Raw genomic sequence first — 22797 nt, 5'->3', positions numbered from 1 at the left:
AATCCGATGGATGAGGAGACTGGTGGGCTACAGTCCATGGGGTCACAAAAGAGTCAGACATGACTTAGTGACTAAACAACAACAACAAGTGATACAGACTATTTTCCAACTGCTCTCATTTCTTTTCCCACTGGCGTTTCTCTGTCCCTCTTCCCTGTCACTGCTTTAGAGAGAGGCCTATTTGCTCCCTGGATAAGTATGAAAAAAAAAATGAAATGTTCTTTCCTTCTTGCCTGTAACTCTGTGCAAACTACCTTGGGCTTGACAATTAAGACTCAGAGAAATCCTGGGAGGTGCCCTGGGCAGATCTTAGCAAAAGCAGAGTATCCCTAACTTGACTTGGAGAAGAAAGAACTTGCCAAAATGCACACATTAGGCAACAGTGACTAACTGGCCAACACTCTTAATAGAATAATCACAGAGTTTAATGGCAAATCAGAGACTGCTCATCAGATTGGAGCTGTGATTTAATTAAACTCTCCCTCCAGCTCCAATACTGTCGCGTCTCTGTTTTTCTTTTGGCCTGTGGCCACTCCAGGACACAGAGTGGTTTGCACACAGACTTCTGAGCTGACCATTATGTGGCTCTAGTGACTTGGCTAAGTCTCACAGAGTTACCTAGCTCCATCCCTGACTGGATGTATGGGATTCAGAGTCCCAGCAAGAAACAGATGTGCCGCTGCAGTGGGCAATGGAAGTTTATGGAAGTATTTAAGAGGTGTGCTCTGGACTCAAGAACAAAGAACGGGCAGTGAAGTACTGAGAGACTAACCACAGTGGGAAGCTGTAACCCACCTAGGCTGCAGGAATGAGGGGAGGAACCGGAGCCCAGCAAGAGCTGCCATTTTATGTGAGAGGTGGCCTAACAGAAGGTGGCCCAGCAACAGACAGCTGGCAGATAGCTGGCTCCTCCCTCCTCTCAGCCTCTGATCTCCTATCTGTGCTTCCCACTGGCCAAACCTGGCCAGAACCAGAGAGTGAGGGTGATTCAGTTTGCCCAGGTCACCCTCCCCAAGTATGGAGCAGGGCAGAGATGGTGGAGGGTAGGTCCTCCAAGGATCAACAGAGAATCGCCAACCTAGAGCCTTCAGGTCAACAACCTGCAGGAGGTACTTTAACACTCTGGAAAATGCCTCATTCAAGAAACCTTGTTGTTGTTCCACTTTCCTAGATATTCCAGCCTTGATTCATTTTAGTGAAATTATCAACTAGTGCAAGATGAACTCATTAAGCCCTTCCACATTACATGGACCTGAACTTCATTCACTGTTGTGCCATTTACCAACTGAGTCACCATTAGCAAGTCCCTTAAATTCTTCAAGCCTCCATATTTCCTCTTGTAAAAACCTTATTAAAGGGTTTCTAAATGGCTAGAGGGTTAAATGGAATCACAGAGCCCTTTCATTTATATATATGTCTGATCAATAATAGCAGTAGATGCTAGAACCTTTTGTTGAGTCCTCACGGTTGAGAACTTTCCAAACTTTCTTTGTATGTATGAAGTACTTACTATGAGCTTCACCTACAGCAGGTGCTCAGTAAACACTTGTTGAATTTGTATTCTGAATGGTTTGTGCAATGCTGAGTCAACATCTATGAACCTGGGATTCGCCACATCCAGGGTATGTGTGTGACTAGAGTTAGGGGCCTGGCACAGAACCCAGACAGAACTTCCAATAAAGGCCCAGAGAGAGAAGATTCAAAAGGATTGTGTCAGAAACTAAGAACTAGACAATCAAGACACATATGCATTCCCTCAGAAAGAGACCATGTAGAATTGGAACCAGGTCATATATTGGGGAGAGATATGGGCCTCTTAGGAGGGAGGTCAAGGAAGCCTATTGTGGTGTAGGAGTTCTGTGTGAATGTCACATGCAGATCCCAGCAGAAGTCCAGTAATGACTGCCTGGCCCGATGCCCCTGCATTTCCCACCTCCCTTTGGTAAACACCTCAGAGACCCTTGAGACAGCTCTGTCTCTGCACTGGTGCTCAGGTGCCTATCCTAGAACAAGAGTCAGCAAAGCCTCAGGTGAGCCCAGGTCATCTGTCAACTATGAACTCAGGCTCCGGTTGGACCCCAGCTCTGTGTCCTATTCTTCATGCCTGAGCTCTTACCCCAAGTTCATGCAGCAGACCCTTTACTCCAAGCGTGACTGCAGAGGATCATAGCTTCACTGGGAAGCTTGCAACCACCCAAGATAGACCAGTAAGAGGCTTGAGTGATCAGTCTTTGCCACTGAAGACTTCGATTTGGAGAGTGTCCTGACTCTATTTCTGTCCCAGCAGGCGTTTGATGCAGGACAGAAGACTTTCCTAACAGCAGACTACTTGAATGAACCTTTCCGAGTCCAAAGGGCAATGAGTGTTGTCAGTATCATGACCTCTGTCCTCGAGGGTAAGTAGTGCTCATTGGAACTTCTTTTCAGTATGCCATGATAAGGCCCCTTATATGCAGAAGATGGGCTGCCCCAAACTTGTGTTGAAGGGCACTCATCTCTGTGTCCTGGGATCATAAATACCACTCTTTTTATGCTCTTGTTCCATTACCCTTTATCAGTGGTTTTTTTTTTAACTTTATTTTTAATTGGAGAATAACTGCTTTACAACATTGTGTTGGTTTCTGCCGGACAACAACATGAATCAGCCTATCAATGTGGTTTTTTAAATGTGGATAAATTTTCAAAAACAATAGAATCCTGTGAATGAAATCCTCTAGTTCCTTTCTTATTCAAATTAACATCTTCTTTATTTTGTTGTTGTTGTTCAGTTGCTAACTTGTGTTTGACTCTTTGCGACCCCATGGAGTGCGAGATGCCAGGCTCCTCTGTCCTCCACTATTCTCTGGAATTTGCTCAAATTCATGTCCATTGAGTTCGTGATACTATCTAACCATCTCATCCTCTGCCACCTGCTTCTCCTTCTGTCTTCAATCTTTCCAAGCAACTGGGTCTTTTCCAATGAGTCAGCTGTTTGCATCAGGTGGCCAAATTATTGGAGCTTCAGCTTCAGCATCAGTTCTTCCAATGAATATTCAGGGTTGATTTCCTTTAGTGTTGACTGCTTTGATCTTGCTGTCCAAGGGACTCTGAAGAGTCTTCTCCAGCACCACACTTCGTAAGTGTCAGTTCTTCGGTGCTCAGTCATCTTTAGAGTCCAACTCTCACATCTGTACATGATTACTGGAAAAACCATAGCTTTGACTATATGGCCCTTTGTCGGCAAAGTGATGTCTCTGCTTTTTAATATGCTGTCTAGTTTTGTCATAGCTTTTCTTCCAAGGAGCAAGCATCTTTTAATTTCATGGTAGCAGTCACCATCTGTAGTGATTTTGGAACCCAAGAAAATAAAGTCTGTCACTGTTTCCATTTTTTCCCCATCTATTTGCCATGAAGTGATGGGACTGGATGCCATGATCTTAGTTTCCTCAATGTTGAGTTTTAAGCCAGCTTTTTCACTCTCCTCTTTCACTTTCATCAAGAGGCTCTCTAGTTCCTCTAAACTTTCTGCCATTACAGTGGTATCATCTGCATATCTGAGGTTGTTGATATTTTTCCCAAAAATCTTGATTTCAGTTTGTGATTCATCCAGCCCAGCCTTTTGCATGATGTACTCTACGTGTAAGTTAGATAAGCCTTGATGTACTCCTTTCCCAATTTGGAACCAGTGAGTTGTTCCATACCCAGTTCTAGCTTTTCTTGACCCACATACAGGTTTCCCAGAAGACAGGTAAGATGGTCTGGTAGTCCATCTCTTTAAGAATTTTCTACAATTTGTTGTTATCCATATAGTCAAAGACTTTAGCCTAGTCAACGAAGCAGAAGTACATGCTTTTCTGGAATTCTCTTGCCTTTTCCATGATCCAGAGAATATTGACGATTTGATCTCTGGTTCCTCTGTCTTTTCTAAACCCAGCTTGCACATCTGGAAGTTCTTGGTTCATGTACTGCTAAAGCCTAACTTGAAGGATTCTGAGCATAACCTAGCTAGCATGTGGAGTGAATGAAATTGTATGTTAGTTGGAACATTCTTTGGCATTGCCTTTCTTTGGGATTGGAATGAAAACTGACCTTTTCCTGTCCTGGGGCCACTGTTGAGTTTTCCAAAGTTGCTGTCATATTCAATGGAACACTTTAACAGCATCATCTTTTAGTATTTTAAATAGCTCAACTGGAATTCCATCACCTCCACTAGCTTTATTTGTAGTAACACTTCCTAAGGCCCACTTAACTTCACACTCCAGGATGTCCAGCTCTAGGTGAGTGACCATACCATCATGGATATCCAGGTCTTAAGACCTTTTTGGTATAGTTCTTCTGTGTATTCTTGCTGCCTCTTCTTAACCTCTTCTGCTACTGTTAGGTCCTTACCATTTCTGCCCTTTATCATGCCCTTTCTTGCATGAAATGTTCCCTTGATATCTCCAGTTTTCTTGACAAGATCTCTAGTCTTTCCCATTCTGTTGTTTTCCTCCATTTCTTTGTATTGCTCATTTAAGAAGGCCTTCTTATCTCTCCTTGCTATTCTCTGGAACTCTGCATTCAATTGGGTATATTTTTGCATTTCTCCTTTGCCTTTCACTTCCCTTCTTCCCTCAGCTATTTGTAAAGCCTCTTTAGACAACCACTTTACCTTCTTGCCTTTCATTTTCTTTGGGATGGTTTTGGCCACTGCCTCTTGTACAATCTTACGAACCTCCGTCCATAGTTATTCAGACACTCTGTCTACCAGATCTAATCCCTTGAATCTATTTGCCACCTTCACTGTATAATTACAGGGGACTTGATTTAGGTCATACCTGAATGGCCTGGTGGTTTTCCGTACTTTCTTCAACTTAAGCTTGAATTTTGCAATAAGGAGCTCATGATTTGAGCCACAGTCAGCTCCAGGTCTCATACAAAGCTTCTCCATCTTCAACTGCAAAGAATGCAATCAATCTGATTTTGGTATTGACCATCTGGTGATGTCCATGTGTGGAGTCGTTTCTTGGGTTGTTGGAAAGGATGTTTGCTATGACTAGCATGTTCTCTTGACAAAACTCTGTTAGCCTTTGCCCTGCTTCATTTTGTACTTCAAGGCCAAACTTGCCTGTTTTTCTGGGCATCTCTTGCCTTCCTATTTTTGCATTTTAATTCCCTGTGTTGAAAAGGACATCTTTTTTTGGTGTTAGTTCTAGAAAGTGTTGTAGGTCTTCATAAAACTGGTCAACTTCAGCTTCTTTGGCATCAGTATTTAGGGTATCAGCTTGGATTATTGTGATTTGAATGTTTGCCTTAGAAACAGAATAAGATCATTCTGTCATTTTTGGGGTAGCACCCAAGTACTGTGTTTTGGACTCTTTTGTTAACTATGAGGGCTGCTCCATTTCTTCCAAGGGATTCTTACCCACAGTAGTAGATAGAATGGTCATCTGAATTAAATTCTCCCATTCCCATCCATTTTAGTTCACTGATTGTTAAGATGCTGATGTTCAATCTTGTCATCTCCTATTTGACCCCGTCCAGTTAACCTTGCTTTATGGATCTAACATTCCAGGTTCCTATGCAATATTGTTCTTTCTCTGCCTCATATGTATTCACAAACTTAGATTTTAAAAAGTGATCCAGAACGTCCCTGGTGGTCCAGTGGTTGAGACTCCACACTGCCACTGCATGGGAAGGAAGGGCACGGGTTCAATTCCTGGTTCTGGAATTTCCACATACTATGCAGTGTGGGGAAAAAAGTGATCTAGCACGCACTGGAGAATTTCAAGCTACCACTCAGGTTTGCAAGAAATTTAACAGTCTTTAGTTTTCAAACATGGAAAAATTGTTCTGGTATATTTCATGGCTGTAACTTTTACACCTTATAACTTAATTTCTGTCTCAGGCTCATGCTGAGTGTTAGAAGGCAATTTCAGTAAATTAATTGTTAAGCTTTAGTAAATCCTTATTAATTCAGGGTTCCATCAATCAGGTAGGAATCCACTCAGCCTCCCCAGGGATGGATCCAAGTTCTAATTGCTGACAGCAAACCAAGAGGTGGAGGAAGAGAGTGGCCACCTGGCACTTGAGTTCCCAAAGAACATGGCTGTGTCTTTGTTACTCTGAGTGTAAGACCTGTCTTCTTATCCAGCCTTTGTTTTGCCTCAGGGTGTGGAAAGCATGGCCTTAGTCATACCCAGTTATTTATCTCTTCTGGACAATTTTAAAATGTCCTGTGCTGGAGGAGGGAGAAGGAAGCTTGGAGGTTGGTGTGTCCCTGAGCCATGGTGGAGGGCCCTGGCTATCCACCCAGTCCTGGGCTGGCTTCTCACTGCAGGGGAGGGCATGGTGGACAACAGACACCAAAAAAAGAAAGAAAAAAAAAAAATCAAGGGACTTGAAAACAGAGCCGATCAGTGCCTTACTTTCTAGGTGAAGCCAGAGGTAGCAAGTCTTAGAGAGAGACTGGCGTACCTGGCACAGCATAACTGCAGGGTAGAATGGGCCAGTAACATATCTGCATAGAGAGGGCCTGAGGCAGCCTCACAGGCTGCCCTGTGGCCCTGGCATGACAGGAGAGTATTTGGATGATCCCTTTGTTCCCACTTAAGGCTACAGAAGGAGATGATGCTGCTGCTGCTGCTAAGTTGCTTCAGTCGTGTCCGACTCTATGCGACCCCATAGACGGCAGCCCACCAGGCTCCGCCATCCCTGGGATTCTCCAGGCAAGAATACTGGAGTGGGTTGCCATTTCCTTCTCCAGTGCATGAACGGGAAAAGTGAAAGTGAAGTCGCTCAGTCGTGTCTGACTCTTAGCGACCCCATGGACTGTGGCCTACCAGGCTCCTCCATCCATGGGATTTTCCAGGCAAGAGTACTGGAGTGGGGTGTCATTGCCTTCTCCGACAGAAGGAGATGAGTGAGAGTTAAACAGGGAACAACCATCTCCGTGACTCTGCCACCAGCTACCAGATGGGAACATTGATGACTCATGTGAAATACACTTGGCAATGACTAAGGACCAGCTCAACCCTCCGCCAACCCTGAGATTCCCAGAACTCAGACACAACATCAGATAATGGAGACTTTGATCTAGCCAAAATGAAGTCCCCTAGTTGGGGACTTGATGCATAAATTGAATTCAGTTATAGGAAGAAAAAAAACCTTAAGTCACATTTTTTGCAAACCTGTGTTTGTGTTTTGAAAAATGTGTGCCTATTCCAGTAACAACAGTGTGTACGCACTCTCATGTTATTTTTCCTCATGGATAACCATTTAATAATTACTCATCAGCAGAGAGTGAGAATTAGAGAGGAGAGGGAAAAGTTGGAGCAGAGGGGAGGTAGAGAGAAATGCAGGTCTGGAAGACTGAAGGACTGAAACGGAGAAACACGGCAGGATTTCTGGGCAGTGACAAGCTGGGAGCAGTCAGCATAGTTTTGTTATTTTTTCCAACCCACTTCAGTAGGTTGGGTGCAGGTACAGAGTTGTCTGCATATTGGGTTTGTTCAGAGTTGGGGTTTTTCCAGGAAAGTACAATGGAGGAGGAGCTGGCGAGGGAACACAGGGTTGCAAGGGAGTATAAGGAGGGGTAGACGTGAAATCTCATCTGGGTAAGCTGAGAAGCAAAGACATGACCGCCATGAAGCAAAGTGGTTAAAAAGTGTACAGACCATGGTTTGAAGGACCGAATGCGGACAGAGGTTGGGGTGCACTTGCTAGACGACAGGAAACGGTAATCAGAGCGAGAGAGGGTGAGCATTGAAGTGGTGGTGGGAGGTGGTAGTTATGAGTAATTATAAGGTCTGGGGGCTGGCCATGGGGCGGGGTTCTGAGTCCACACCTGGCTGATAGTTGTCACTGACCACACCTGTGATGCAGAACTCGAGGAGTCTAAACAGAGGTGCCCCCCCTGCTTGACCAGCTTGGCTCAGAAGTATCTTATCTGGGATTGCTGCCCCACATGGGTGAAGCTCAAGATGCTTCTCTTCGCAATCGTGATGGACCCCTTTGCAGAGCTCACCATCACTCTGTGTATCGTGGTGAACACCATCTTCATGGCCATGGAGCACTATGGCATGAGCCCCGCCTTTGAAGCCATGCTCCAGATCGGCAACATTGTGAGTGAGTGCCCTGGCAGCCGCTGCCCGCGCTGTCAGGGCCGGGGCGGCTCTGGGTAGGGTGGCGGCATGCCCTCAGTCACTGGAATGTTGATCTAGCTGGCTGAGAGCCAGGGAACAGTGTGGGAGATGCGTGGACACTGAGCACAGAAAGTCAAGTCTGGAGGACCAGGCTATGCTGGTGGGAATTGCTTTCAGATAAACAAACCCAGGGAGGTGGACTGAGAGAGCCCTGACCTAGGGGCAGCAGCTCCCCCTTCCCCCTTTACAGAACTTAGGAAACCGCCCCACCACCCCGCTGAATTCTCGGGATTGCAGCTGCCTCTACCTTGAAATGTCGATAAATGCCACTTTCCCATCTAGAGACAGCCTATGGACTTGCAAATTTCCTTCCAATTCTATGGCTTTTGTGACTGCAAAACACAGCGGCTGTGGTTTTTCAGTTCTGTCCTTTAAGGAGACGGGAGGGAGGGAAAGATGAAGAGAGGGAGGGAACACGGGACTGGGTTGCTGTCATCACATAAGCATCAGGGAGTCCGGACTTTTTTTTTAATCTGGTTTAGACAGGACTCTCCTTTAAATTTTCCTCCGTAACTTTTTAGCATTATTTTCTTTTAACAAGATAAAATCCATACCAGATTTCCCTACATGCTGAGTAAAATATCAGACTAAGAGGAGAACTGTCCTCAGCCTGTGTCCCCACAGTAACAATAGCCAACCTTTTTTGACCACCTACTTCAGACTTTGCATGACCTCAGATGCTTCTCATGGGTTATCTCATTGTATTTTCACAAAAACCCGATATAGTAGGTGCTATTATTATGCCCTTTCACAGATGGAAAAACCTAGGTGCGGGAGGTTAAATAATTTGCCCAAGATCCTAGAGGTGAGCAAGTGGTAGCATCAAGATTTGAACCCAGGCCAACTGGCTCTGAAGCTCACACTTCTCAACTCTTGAGTGCTAATCCCCTTTACAGGACTGCTAGTGTATAGGTGTGTGTGTGAGGGAGCAATTGTGCATGTGAGTGTATGTGTGTGTATCTCAGTGTATGAGAATTGCACCAGAGCAAATGACAGGGAGTGTGTGCATGTGTGTATGGGCACAGACATGCACATAAGAAAAGCAGAAGCTGAGAGGTCGGGGTCCTGCCTCCATGTCCTCCTCAGTGTCCACTCCACTGGGTGGCTTACTAGGTCCACCAGGACCATACAGCTCTTCTAGCTCCTTGCAGGCTGCAGACAGGTAGATGGAGGTGTCCCAGAGGAAATGTGACTTCTCTAGAAATCTCTCCTTTCCCCAGAATTCACGGATGTGAAAAGGAGGCCAGTGGGTTCTGGGACACCGTGGAGCCAGCGCCTTACGTTTCAGCAGCAAGTAGGCTGCTGCACTGTGCTGTGCTCTGCTATGCTTAGTCGCTCCATCATGTCTGACTCTTTACGGCCCCGTGGACTGTAGCCCACCAGGCTAGAATACTGGAGTGAGTTGCCATGCCCTCACCCAGGGCATGTTCTCAACCCAGGAATAGAACTGGGTCTCCTGTGTCGCAGGCAGATTCTTCCAGCTGAACTATCTGGGAAGCCCCAGCACGCAGGCTAAGAAGACATATTCTATTTAAAGTTGATCTGAAAAGGGGAAAGGGAAAGAGAAGGGAGAGCTTATTGCCAAGCATCATCATAGACCCCAAGGGTCCTATGGAAGAGATCTCTGAGCCCACACCTGATTTTACAATTGGAGAAGTTAAGGCAAGAAAGACCAAAGGCCTTTACTGCTGTGACACAGTCCAGTGTCGTTTTTTAAAAAGAAAGAAAGGCAGGCACTGTGTGGTGCTTATTGTAAGTCAGGTGCTTTATAAATGTTATCTCAGCATTGCAACAGTGCTACGAGGTTATCACCACCTCACAGCCCAAAGAGAGCATTGAGACTCAGAGAGGTTAAGTATCTTGCCAAGGTAACACAGATGGTGAAAGTGGAGCCAGAGGCGACCAAGGTTTCTCTAGGGCACAGGACCTCACCCCCCAACACACCACACCACACCACACTGACTTGCCTACAAAGGGCACCCAGTAGATGCTCTTTGCATCTCACAGCTGTAGTCTTATGACATCAGCAAAGTCCCTTAAACTCTCAGTCATTTCCTTCTCTGTAAAAGGGATGTAACTGCTTCTGTTTGCCAGGCTGGCAAGAAACTCTGATGAGAGCCGATGAAAGAAAACTCCTGGCCCCGGTCTTTGGTTTCTTCCTTACCTGTCTCCTCCTTTCCCTGCTGGCTGTTGCGTGACCTGAGCCTGGCCCTGACCTCTCTCAACATCATAATTCTGTCCTACCTAAGACCATTAAAGATATTTAGAGCTGGAAGAATCTTAGAGACAATGTATCATTATTGTTCCTGCTAATAGCTATTATTGATTAATGAAGAACTATCTGCGGGGACCTTTGCTAAGAACTGCATATGCATTATCTCACTTAAGCCCATCACATTGTTGTTGTTGCTCAGTCTCTCAGTCGTCTCCGACTCTTTGTGACCCCATGGACTGTAGCCTGCCAGGCTCCTCTGTCTGTAGGATTTCCCAGGCAAGAACACTGGAGTGGTTTGCCATCTCCTTCTCCAGGGGATCTTCCCAACCCAAGGATCGAAGCCAGGTCTCCTGCATTGACAGGCGGATTCTTTACCAGTGAGCCACCAGAGAAGCCCAAAGCCCATCATACAGATGAGGAAAATGAAGTATAGAGGATGCACTCCTTGTCCTTGTCCAAGCTTATACAAGCTAGGAATGGCTGAGTTGGTATTTTTATCTGGGCCTGTGTTGCCCCACAGTCCCTGCTTTTAAACAACTGAACCAGATTGACTTCTCATTTACAAAATTATATGATAATTATTGTCCTAATGATTATCCACTTACTCTGTGTCCAACACTGTTCAAATGGAAACCCTGAAGCATGGAAACACTAATGCATATTACCTGAGCACTGGTCCACGGATTGCTCTGTGCTGCCTCACTGAGTGTCCGCATCCCTCACCCTTTAGGATTCTGCAGATGATATAGAAAGTGAATAAAAATGAAGTAAAGGGATTTGCCACTCTATAAACAAGACATTTCTCCCCTGCCCTATCTGTCATTGCCTCCAACCTCACAGACCCTGCTGAGATGAATCCCTGTTTCTGTCTGCAGGTATTTACTGTGTTTTTTACTGCTGAAATGTTCTTCAAAATCATAGCCTTGGACCCCTACTATTACTTCCAGAAGAAGTGGAACATATTTGACTGCATCATCGTCACCGTGAGCCTGATAGAGCTGGGCGCGGCCCGGAAAGGGAGCCTGACAGTGCTGCGGACCTTCCGCCTGGTAATGTGCTCTCTTGGCGATTTGGGGAACCCCTGCCCTGACATCCAGGGAGGTTCTCTGCTGGAAACAGACTCCGTCCTTTGGGGACTCACCTGCCGGCTTTCTCTTCCTCTTCAGTCCCTGTGGGAGGATGCAGGATGCGGCTCCTGGGAGACTTGGTGCTTTCCACTTACTCAGGGTGGGGGCGAGCCTTCCCTCTCCTGGGCCCCCTCATCTGCCCCAAGAGGGGAATGCCCAGCACCCCACTGTTCTCTTATCAAATACAGTAGATGATAATCACAGCAGCTACTGTTTCCTGAGCCCTGGCAATACATGAAGCACAAAGCTAAACCCTCGACATAACTCGCCTCATTTTAGGCTTACATCGCCCGGAGAGATTTGCTTTTACTATCCCCACAGAGAGATGAGGGAAACTGAGACAGACTGGTTAAGTGATGACCCAGTCTCCCCGCTGCTGAATGAGTCTCAGATGTGCACTTCGAAGCCAGGCTGCCCAACTTGAGTCCCAGCCCCCTCATCTCAAGGAGGTCATCTTCCCTGGGTCCTCAACTAACCGCCCCAACATCTCACCCACCTCAAAAACCACCTTCCACTAGTCTCTCGTCCAAGCCCTTCTCCCAGCTCAGCTCTGGGACGCCCTCTACTGAAGGGGTTCCCCTATTAACAAAAGAGATGTCCCCGTGTCATCTGTGTCTGTAAGGCAAGTCACCCACCTTGTTTTATTTCTTCAAGAATATTGTGGCCCCAGGAATTCCCTGATGGACCAATGATTAGGATTCCGCCCTTTTTCTGCTGGGGGCCAGAGTTCAATTCCTGCTCTGGGAACTAAAGTCCCACAAGCTGCGCTAAGTGCCAAAAAAAGGATACTATGGCTCCTGTACTTCATATTCATTTTAGAATCAACTTGCCAAGTTACACACCCACATACACACAAAATTGTTGTTGTTGTTTTTTTTCTATTGGGATTGTAATAATACCTAGATCAGTTCGGGGAAAAAATGTAACCTTTATGTTATGTAGTCTTCTGATCCATGAAAATGGCACAGAATCCACTTATTTTAGCCTTTCAATAGTTTTATAATTTCTCGGTGAGGGACTTCCTGCATATTTTTTGTTAGATATATTCCTAGATATTCCCTACTTCATTTTGCTATTTCAAGTGAAATGTCTTTTTAAATGTTCTTTTCCAGTTTTTCTTTTTTTGCTAACATTTTGCTATTTAATATTTTTTATCAGATAGCTCTCTTATTAATTCTCGTGATTTATCTATGCAGTCTTTTACATTTGTTAACACAATCATATCATATGCAAATAATGAGCTTTGTTTCTTCTTTTCTAATCTTTATGCCGTTTGGTTCTTTTTATTACATTACTGTGCTGGTTAGGACATCCAGTACACTGTTGAAAAGAAGTGTTAATAGCAGACATTCTTGCTGTTTTCCTGATCTCAAAGAAAATGCTTTCAGTATTTCAGCATGTCTGATATTTGTGGCAGATGTTTGTTGTTTTTTTTTTTATCAGTTTAGGAGGCTCTCTTTTGTTAAGAATATTAATCATGACTGGATGTTTAATTTTATCAGACAGTTGTTCTACATGATTAAGATAATCACATGATTTTCACTAATCTGTTAAAGTGGTGAATTATACTAATTGATTTTCTAATGTTAAATCAACCTTGCATTCCTGGGACAAACCCAACTTGATCCTGATATTTTTTTATATATACATTGGAAAATTCAGGTCACTAATAATTTTTTTAAAAATTTGCATCAATATTGATGAGTAGTATTTGGCCTGTAATTTTCTTTACTTTCATTGTCCTCTTGCTAGATTTTAGTATCTAGGTTATCCTTGTTGTTCAGTCACTCAGTTGTGTCTGACTCTGCGACCCCATGGACTACAGCATGCCAGTCTTCTCTGTCCTTCACCATCTCCTGGAGCTTGCTCAAACTCATGTCCACTGAGTCGGTGATGCCATCCAACCATCTCACCCTCTGTCATCCTCTTCTCCTGCCTTCAATCTTTCCCAGCCTCAGGGTCTTTTCTAATGAGTTGGCTCTTCGAATCAGGTAGCCAAAGTACTGGAGCTTCAAGGTTATCCTAATCTCCATAAAAATAAAGATTAGGATATCAAGGTTATCCTAATCTCTATAAAAAGAGGTGAGGAATATTCCTCTTTTTCTACACCCAATCTTTGGGTAAGATTGGAATTATTTGTTTCTTATTTGTATAGTAGAATTCAATAATTAAGCCATCTGGAGGTCGAGATTTTCCATTACTGATTTAATTGTCTTAATGTCTGTGAAACTAGTCAGATTTTCTGTTTCTCCAATTGGTTTTGGTAAGTTATGTTTTTTCTAAAAATTTTCCCTTCTTATCTGAATTTTCAAGTTTATTGACATAAAGTTGTATATGCTATGCTGTTATCTTTTAATGTTCCATATCATGTGTATTTGTTATCTTTTTCTTTCTTTAAAAATAGTGATTTGTGCTTTCTCTTATCTTTTGTTATTAGTCTTGCCAAAGATCATCAATTTTATTAGTCTTTTCAAAGAACCAACTTTCAGCTTGTTGATCCTCTTTACTTCATTGATGTTTTCTATTTCAATTAATCCTGCATCTTATCTTAATTGCATCCTCTGTTCTACATATTTTATTTTTTCTAACTTCTTATGATAGAATTTTAAACCTTTTTTCTTTTCCAATCTGTTCATCAAAGACTTCAATTTCCTTCTAAGAACTGCTTTAGTAGGTAGAATTTTCCATATTTTGGGTTCTAAATATTGCCTAATTTCAAATTTGATTTATTCTTTGATTCAAAGGTTAATTAGAAGCATGGTTCTTAATTTTGAATGTATGTGGTATTTCTTTATGCCGTAGAGTTCCAGCTTGATTGTATTGTGCTCAGAGAACATACACTGTATGATTTCTAAATGCTTTGAAATTTATTAATAATCTCCTTTTGGCTCAGTACAGTGAACATATCCTTATGTGCTTGAAAAGAGTGTCTTCTGCAGTTGTAGGGTGCAATATTCTGCATATATATCCACTGGGTAGAGAAAGTTCATTATACGGTCCAGATATTCTATATCCTTGCTTATTTTTGTCTGCTTGTTTAAGCAATTACTGAGATGGTAGTGTGTAAAAATATCTCCCACTGTGATTATAGCATGGTATGTTTCTCCTTATGGTTCTACCTTAAGGCTATGTTCTTAAGTGCATACATATTTTAAGTTATTATATCTTCCCAGTAGAGTAAAATGTTTATCTGTGAGAATGGACCTTCTTTATCCCTAGAAATGCTTTCTGCTTGATATTAATTAAACAACTCTGCTTTCTTTTAGTTTAGAATTTGCCTGATATATCTTTATCCATCCTTTTACTTCCAGCCTTTGTGTATCTTTAAGGTTTTTATATGCCTGTTATAAATGGTAGACAGATTTTAGATTCTTATTCAGTTCTGACAATCTACTTTTTGTCTTCTAACCAAAGCATTTAGCCCACTTATTTTATTGTGAATACTGATATATTTGGATATGTGTCTATCATTATATTCTGGGTTTTCTATTTGCTTCCTCTGTTCTAGCATTTTTGTTCTGTCTCTCTTCTTGATTTATTTTGAACTGTTTGTTTTTCCTTGTTCCATTTTTCTCTTTTATTGGTTTGGAAATACTCTGTTTCTATTCTTTGAGTGGTTACCTTAGAAATGAGAGCAGGTATTGTTAACTTAATCAAAGTCAAAACTTAGCTAAAATCTTTACTTTCCAGGACAACTTTTACTCCAGTTCCCCCTTCCCAGCTTCCTATTATATTAAGTATTTTAATTTTATCTTGTTTTTTAAAAGCTGTAAGACTTCATCAATTATAAATTATTCAACACTTGTGCAAGCAGTACCCAAAATTCAGTAGCTTAGCCCAATAAAAGTATATCCCTCACTCAAGTCGGAGTCTTATCCAAGTCAGTCAGCTCTAGGTGGGACTCCTTCTAGAAGGGACTGTGCCATGTATGAAGGTCTGTAAAACCTTCAAAACTTGCCTCCTTCTTGTGGAAATATGACCAACTTACACAGTCAAAGGCTTTATCAGTCAGGGCTCGTGATTTCTTTTGTAGTACAATTTCCTGATGAATTCAGACCTCTGTGTATCATACACTCAGCGCTTTCTTTGGCAAAGTTCTCAGTTCCGCTTTGTTTCTTTGCCTTCTTGTCCCCACACCTCTCTCCCTCAGAGGGTGGCTACACCATTAATATGATCTTTGCCAAGATGTGCTTCATTTCATCGAAACCTTTAACTGGTCTTGAACACATAAAGACTTAATCTCATTGCTTTCTCTTTGAGGTCTAAAGCAGTGTACTTCCCTAAACCTTCAAGACTCTAAACTGCTGGATTCTCTTTTTTTTTTAGTTGAAGTATAGTTCATTGTCAATGTTATGTCACTTTCTGCCGTACAGCAAAGTGACTCAGTTATACATTAAACTTTTGGATTCTATTTCCTTTTATTTATTATCAATGAGCCAAATATTCCCGGAGTGCATTTATTTCTTGTAAAGTCTTTTTAGTTAATTAGTTAATTTAGGCTGTGTTGGTCTTAGTTATGGCATGTGGGATCTTCCTTGTGGCATGTGGAATCTTTTGTTGTAGCGCACAGACTTATACACAAACTCTCTAGTTGTGGCACAGAGTGCTCAGGCTTCAGTAGTTGTGGCGTGTGGGCTTGGTTGCTCTGTAGCAGGTGGGACATTTTTAAAAATTTGTTTCTAATTGGAAGATAATTGCTTTCCAATGTTGTGTTGATTTCTGGCATACAACATGAATCAATCATAGGTGCACATATGTCCACTCCCTCGTGAACCTCTCCCCCTCCCATCCCATACTAACCTTCTAGATTGTCACAGAGCACTGGGTTGAGCTCCCTGCATCATACAGCAAATTTCCACTGGCTATCTATTTTACATATGGTAATGTGTATGTTTCAATGCTACTCTCTCAATTTGTCCCACTCCCTCCTTCGCCCGCTGTGTCCACAAGCCTCTTCTCTATGTCTGGCATGTGGGATCTGAGTTGTCTAACCAGAGATCAAACCTGTGTCCCCCACATTGCAAGGCAGATTCTTAACCACTGGACCACCAGGGAAGTCTGCTTTGTAATGTCTTAACAGTTGGTTATAAGACAGTTGGTTAAAACGTGACCAATTACAGCTGATACATGGTTCTAAGGTTCTGTTCTACAGACCCATCCCCTAGGGCTGCTAGCTCATGACCCACCCCAGAATTATTACAGGCTATCATTTTGCCCGTGCAACACAAATCAACACTTTCCAAGCCTTCTGTCAGTTTCCTTGCTATCTATCACGTGATCACTAAGCCCGTGTCACATATCTGATGCTGTTGAAATGGTTCTCTTCAACATACAAATTTCTACATTAATCAAGAGGAGTACAACTAGTTGTAGTGAGTCTCTAAATCTGTGAGTTAGCAGAATAGAGGTTTATGTTTATAGCATATTCCATGCTGATTGGGAAACTCTCCTTGTGTGTCTGCTCCAAGTAATGACTCAAGGATCCAGGACAGTGTGGTGTCTCCCATCTTCAATGGGTGGCCTCCGTGGGGCCATGGGAGGGGAAGAGAAAGTGCATGGTGTTTTATGGCTCTGCCTGAAAGTGGTGCGTATTACTTCTGTCTCCATCTCCATTCCATCAGCCGGAACTCAATAACATGATCTCAACTATTTGCAAGTAAAGCTGGAAAACAGTATTCTTTTGTGGCTGAGAGGAGTAAAAGTGAATAGTGCCCATAGAGCCAGTCTCTGCCCTATCCCATGAGACTTTACTGTTGTGTCCATTCAGCATTTGTTTCAGAGTCATTCTCATACTTAGCACTTCCTTGCTCTTTTCCACTCTTGCATGTAATACATTCCTTCTGGGATCACTTTCTTTCTGCCTGACGTACATCATTTAGAATTTCTTTCAGTGAGTGTCTTCTGGCCGTAACCTCTCTCAGTTTTATCTAAAATTTGCCATTCAATTTGCCATTCTCTTGAGAGATATTTATTATGGGACCTTTCCTTAATGGTGGGAGAATTCCTGTCATACTGTCTACCTTAGGCAGCACTGGGATGTGTCTCCTGCTTGCTATGCCTCATGAGACTATTAAAAGTTATGCTCAGATCCACTCAGTTTTACAAATGCCTTTGGGTAAAATCTGACTTCAGAAATCTAGTTATATCTCTGAATTCACATAACTATTTAATTTTTGGTCAAAGAATTACTTTATTGACAGATCATCAGTGCATTTAAGATTTTATTATCTAGCATTTTTAGTAACTTTTTGATAGAAAAGGGAACCCAAGGGGGACCCAATATAGTCTTCCATATTACTCTATCTTCTGATTCTTCACAAGTTCAAGGCCATTTCCTCACCAAATGGTGACTTCTTTAGTACAGGACAGATATTAGACTTACTTTGCATTCTGTTCCAAAAGAAAAGCATCCTCATTAATGGAAGTTCCAGATTAAATCTAAAGTGAAAATGAAAAAGTCTCTCAGTCGTGTTCAACTCTTTGCAACCCCATGGACTGGAGTGGGTAGCCTTTTCCTTCTCCAGGGGATCTTCCCAACCCAGGGATCAAACCCAGGTCTCCCACAGTGCAGCCAGATTCTTCACCAGCTAAGCCACCTACCTGCTGAGCCACCGCTCTAAGGTGAACACAGACTGCCCACCCCCCCATCACATAGAAAAATAGATATGGAACTCCCTGTATAAGAGGATTAAATCCACTCCCTTGGGGCTTATTGCTGTGTTGGGTGATGAAACTACTGCTGCTCTGTCCAGCACAGCTTCCCACCACCTTAACCAGAACCTGGCTCTTAGTATTGTATGTTAGTCACTCAGTCATGTCCAACTCTTTGTGACTCCACGGATTGTATCCCACCAGGCTCCTCTGTCCGTGGAATTCTCCAGGCAAGAATACTGGAGTGGGTTGTCATTTCCTTCTGCAGGGGATCTTCCCTACCCAGGGATCAAACCCGGGTCTCCTGCATTGCAGGCGGAAGCTTTACCATCAGAACTACTACGGAAGCTACTAGGCTCTTAGTAAGTGCTCCATAAATACCTCATGAAAGCTGAGCTCACATATTTCTTTCTAACAAATTAGAGAACCACACAAATATATTTTTTAAGTGTTTAAACATCTTTATGCATGGCACTTTGTTCTCTTGTGGGACTTAGCACATTTGGGTTTACAGTGAAGCCTTTCTAGGTCTTTGCCTTTATCTTTACAACTAAATCATTGTTTCCATGAGGACAAGAGCCTGCATGCCACTTTCCATTTACCTCACAGGCCAGTACAGTGCCTAGTGTGTATGTGGCTGGTGTTCAGCAAAGTAGGTAGATTGGATGGTCAAGTAAATAAACCTCTGAAATCACAGATATTTACCATTTCAGAGCTGGTGGGGATTAAAGGTGTTGTCCACAGCCTCAGGACAAGAAATGCCCTAAGACAATGGTTGGCCAGTATCTATCAAATGCAGTGGATTGTGCCCTACCTGCAGGAAGCTAGCCTCTTTTCAGGTCAAAGGTGAGCTCTTCTCACTCATTTGTGAGCTCCGTCATACCCTACTCCACCCCATAGAGTGGATCCACATTCAGGAGACTTGTGGCTGCAGAGCAGAGTACATGTCACAAGACCACGACCCCAGTATGAGACCCCTGACTTGGCCACAATCAGTGGAGCACACTAGCACCTAGAGGGTTGGTCATATTTTTGAGTAACATGTGACATAGGTAGAAAGGTCTCTGAAAGCAGTTTCTGGGATCAACCCTTGCTAATGAGGTGAGTTGCCATGTGCTTTTCCCAGATCTTTGGTTTCTGACCAAGACTTGAGATGAAAGGTGATGGTCAGCTTCCAGGACCTGACATAGTCTCTGTTTCTCTGCAGCTGCGGGTCTTCAAGCTGGCCAAGTCTTGGCCAACCTTAAACACGCTCATCAAAATCATTGGCAACTCAGTTGGGGCTCTGGGGAACCTCACCATCATCCTGGCCATCATTGTCTTCGTCTTTGCTCTGGTTGGAAAGCAGCTCCTTGGGGAAAACTACTGCCTAAAGCGGAAAAAAATTTCGGCACCCAACGAAGACTGGCCACGCTGGCACATGTACGACTTCTTCCACTCCTTCCTCATTGTCTTCCGGATCCTCTGTGGAGAGTGGATTGAAAACATGTGGGCCTGCATGGAAGTTGGCCAGAAGTCTATCTGCCTCATCCTTTTCTTGACAGTGATGGTGCTCGGCAACCTGGTGGTGAGTGCATGGGCAATGCAGGAATCTTCAGAGTTACCCTAGAAAGCTTTGACATTGCACATGTGCTGCCACATTGCACCTCCCTGACTGAAAAGCCTTCAAACTTTTCAAAGATGTGTGGGGTACATCATGAGAACTGTCCATTGGGAGGCAGCAGGAATAAGCTTATATGACAGAGCAGGAAAGACCTGGTTTAGAAGCTCAGCTCCACCTCTAGTGAAGTTGGGTGATCCCATGCAAGAGACAATCTCCTGAGTTTTAATTCCCTTAAAATAAAAAAGAAAAATAGTGCTTACTCATGGGCTTACTGGGAGAATTAAATTTCAGGGACAATATATGCAAATTGCCTAGTGCAGTGTCTGAGCTATGGCAGAAGGTCAATAAATGTTAGCTGTTAGTTGTTGAAGGAAAATTCCCCTTCCCCACTGTAGAGGGTATCAGGAGATTTGAGGGGGGGGGGGTTGGGAGTAAGAACTGACTGATATCTCGGAGCTATATGGGTTCTAGCTAAGAGCATGAGGGCAAGCACAATGGGACTAGAGGAAGGAAGTAGGTCATAGACAACATCCAACATCACGAAGACAGTAACAAAATCCACTCCCAGGTTTAGGGGGAGCCCCTCTGGAGGCCTTTATCCCAACTGGCCCCACCACCCCTCCTCTGTCCCAGCCTGGCTCCTCCCCCTCAGCTTGTGTCCACTCTCTCAAGTCCTGGGTGCTCTTGCTCTCCTAGCTCTGGCCTGGGTAGGGGAAAGGTGTGCCTTCTAGGAACCTTTTTCTCTCTTTTTTTTTTAATTGAAGTATAGTTCATTTACAGCATTGTATTAGTTTTAGATGTATAGCTTAGCAATTTGGTTTTTTCCCATTATGGGTGATTACAGGACATTGAGTATGATTCCCTGTGCTGTACTGTAAATTCTTACTGCTTATCTATTTTGTGTATAGTAGTTTGTATCTGTTAATCCCTTACTCCTAATTTATCGCTCCTCCTCCTACCTTTCCCCTTTGGTAACCATAGTTTATTTTCTGTGTCTGTGAGTCTGTTTCTGTTTTGTATATTCATATTTATTATTTTTTAGATTCCACATATAAGTGATATCATATAGTAAGTTTCTTTGACTTATTTCACTAAGCACTATATCCTTTAGGTCCATCCATGTTGCTGAAAATGGCAAAATATATTCTTTTTATGGCTGAGTAATATTCCATTGTGTATGTGTGTATACACACTGCATCTTCTTGGGCCAATCATCTGCTGATAGACATTTGGGTCACTTCCATGTCTTACAGGAGCCCCTTTCTTATTGCCCTGGAAGTCAACCAGCCTGAATTCTTTTCCCGTAAGAATTTTACAGATAAGGGAAAACTAAACCATAAGAGGGGATGAAAAGACAAATCCAGGCTCTTCAAAATCTTTCCCACCAGGGTTCCTGAGCTGGAGCAACCTTCCACCCACTCTCTGAGTAGGGGGCTGGACAGAACGCCTTTCCTTCAAGCTGAGCTCCCCATCCTTGCAGAGTCACAGGGGCCCCTGACCCTAAAGCAGGAAGCTTGCCTCTCTGAGCATTTTTACATCCTCATGTCATTTCCTCTTCACAAGCACTCTGAAAGGTAGGGAATTCTCACTCCCTACTGATAGGGGAAGGACATGAAGTTGGAAGCAGAGAGGAGATGTACCCAGGATTCCAGAGTGAGCAGTTGACCAGGGTATGGCTGATAAGGGTGGTCCTGGGGCATACCCATGCCCGCTCCTTTTGTTGTCCCTTAATGTTCCTTTTGGAGAAGGCAATGACAACCCACTCCAGTACTCTTGCCTGGAAAATCCAATGGATGGAGGAGCCTGGCGGGCTGCAGTCCATGGGGTCGCTAAGAGTCAGACACGACTGAGTGACTTCACTTTCTCTTTTCACTTTCACGCATTGGAGAAGAAAATGGCAACCCACTCCAGTGTTCTTGCCTGGAGAATCCCAGGGACGGGGGAGCCTGGTGGGCTGCCGTCTATGGGGTCACATAGAGTCGGACACGACTGAAGCGACTTAGCAGCAGCAGCAGCAATGTTCCTTTGCTCAGCAGGAGTGACCCTCCTCTATGGTGGAGAATGCTTCCAGGCCCTGTCCATGTGGCATGGGCATGGACATCTTAAGGGCATCCCCGAGGCTCCTCTCAGTTGCTGTCAGAATGTCCATTGCCCCAAGAAGAAAAGCATCTTGGGTGGGCAGGAGAGGCCCAGGTGTGGCTGTCCTGCCATCCAGCTGCCAACCTGGTGGGCCATGGAAGGGCTCAGCTCATCGACTGAGTGGTCTTCCCTTCTATACCTTCTCTCCAGGTGCTTAACCTGTTCATCGCCCTGCTGCTGAACTCCTTCAGTGCCGACAGTCTCACACCACCTGAGGACGACGGTGAGGTGAACAACCTGCAGGTGGCCTTAGCGAGGATCCAGGTGTTTGGCCAGCGCACCAAGAGGGCTCTTTGCAGTTTCCTCAGTCGGCCCTGCTTGCTCCCCTGGTCCAAGGCAGAGCCCCAGTTGGTGGTGAAACTCCCACTTTCCACCTCCATAGCCAAGGACCACATTGCTGCTGGCACAGCCCTGGGGAGCCCTGGATGGCTCCCGGCTCTCAGAAGCCCCAGGGATGACCACAGTGACTTCATCACCAATCCTAACATATGGGTCTCTGTGCCCATTGCTGAGGGTGAATCCGACCTGGATGACTTGGAGGAGAATGGTGAGGAGGATGCTCAGAGCACTGGGCAGGAAGTGATCCCCCAAAGGCAGGTGAGAGTTCTCCCTTGGGATAACCACAGGAGGGACCTCAGGGCCGGAGTGACCAGGGGCAGTAGGGAAATTTTAATAAGAGGTTTTCCAACTTCAGGCCTAGTGCAGCCTTGAAGAGCCCCAGGCAAGCCAGGTATAAGAGCCCTAAACGTTAGGAAGCACAGGCCATGCCAAGCTCTCTGGAGAAGGTTGCATTTAAGCAGGGTAATCAGGGAGCAAGGGCAGTGTCTGATCCCCAGGCCACCTGGAGATTCTTGAAAGTGTCTTTCCTACAGCTGCCCCACTCATTCCACCCAACCGGGG

General features: G+C 44.1%; 1 protein-coding gene across 1 annotated transcript in view; it reads left to right on the top strand.

The window, feature by feature from the left end:
- SCN10A (sodium voltage-gated channel alpha subunit 10) overlaps positions 1-22797 on the top strand; it is a 107707-nt gene that overhangs the window by 38095 nt on the left and 46815 nt on the right. The window contains exons 12-16 of the mRNA XM_081527404.1: positions 2288-2396; positions 7843-8081; positions 11253-11426; positions 19363-19722; positions 22048-22494. Of these exons, the coding sequence (XP_081383530.1) occupies positions 2288-2396; positions 7843-8081; positions 11253-11426; positions 19363-19722; positions 22048-22494 (1329 nt within the window). The remainder of the gene's footprint in view (positions 1-2287; positions 2397-7842; positions 8082-11252; positions 11427-19362; positions 19723-22047; positions 22495-22797) is intronic.

This window comes from Giraffa tippelskirchi, chromosome 9 (genome assembly GCF_054371585.1).
Source record: "Giraffa tippelskirchi isolate mGirTip1 chromosome 9, T2T-mGirTip1v1.2.pri, whole genome shotgun sequence".
Classification (NCBI taxonomy): Eukaryota; Metazoa; Chordata; class Mammalia; order Artiodactyla; family Giraffidae; genus Giraffa; species Giraffa tippelskirchi.
The sequence above is the reverse complement of the archived record's forward strand: the minus strand, read 5'-3'. Positions and strand labels throughout refer to the sequence as shown.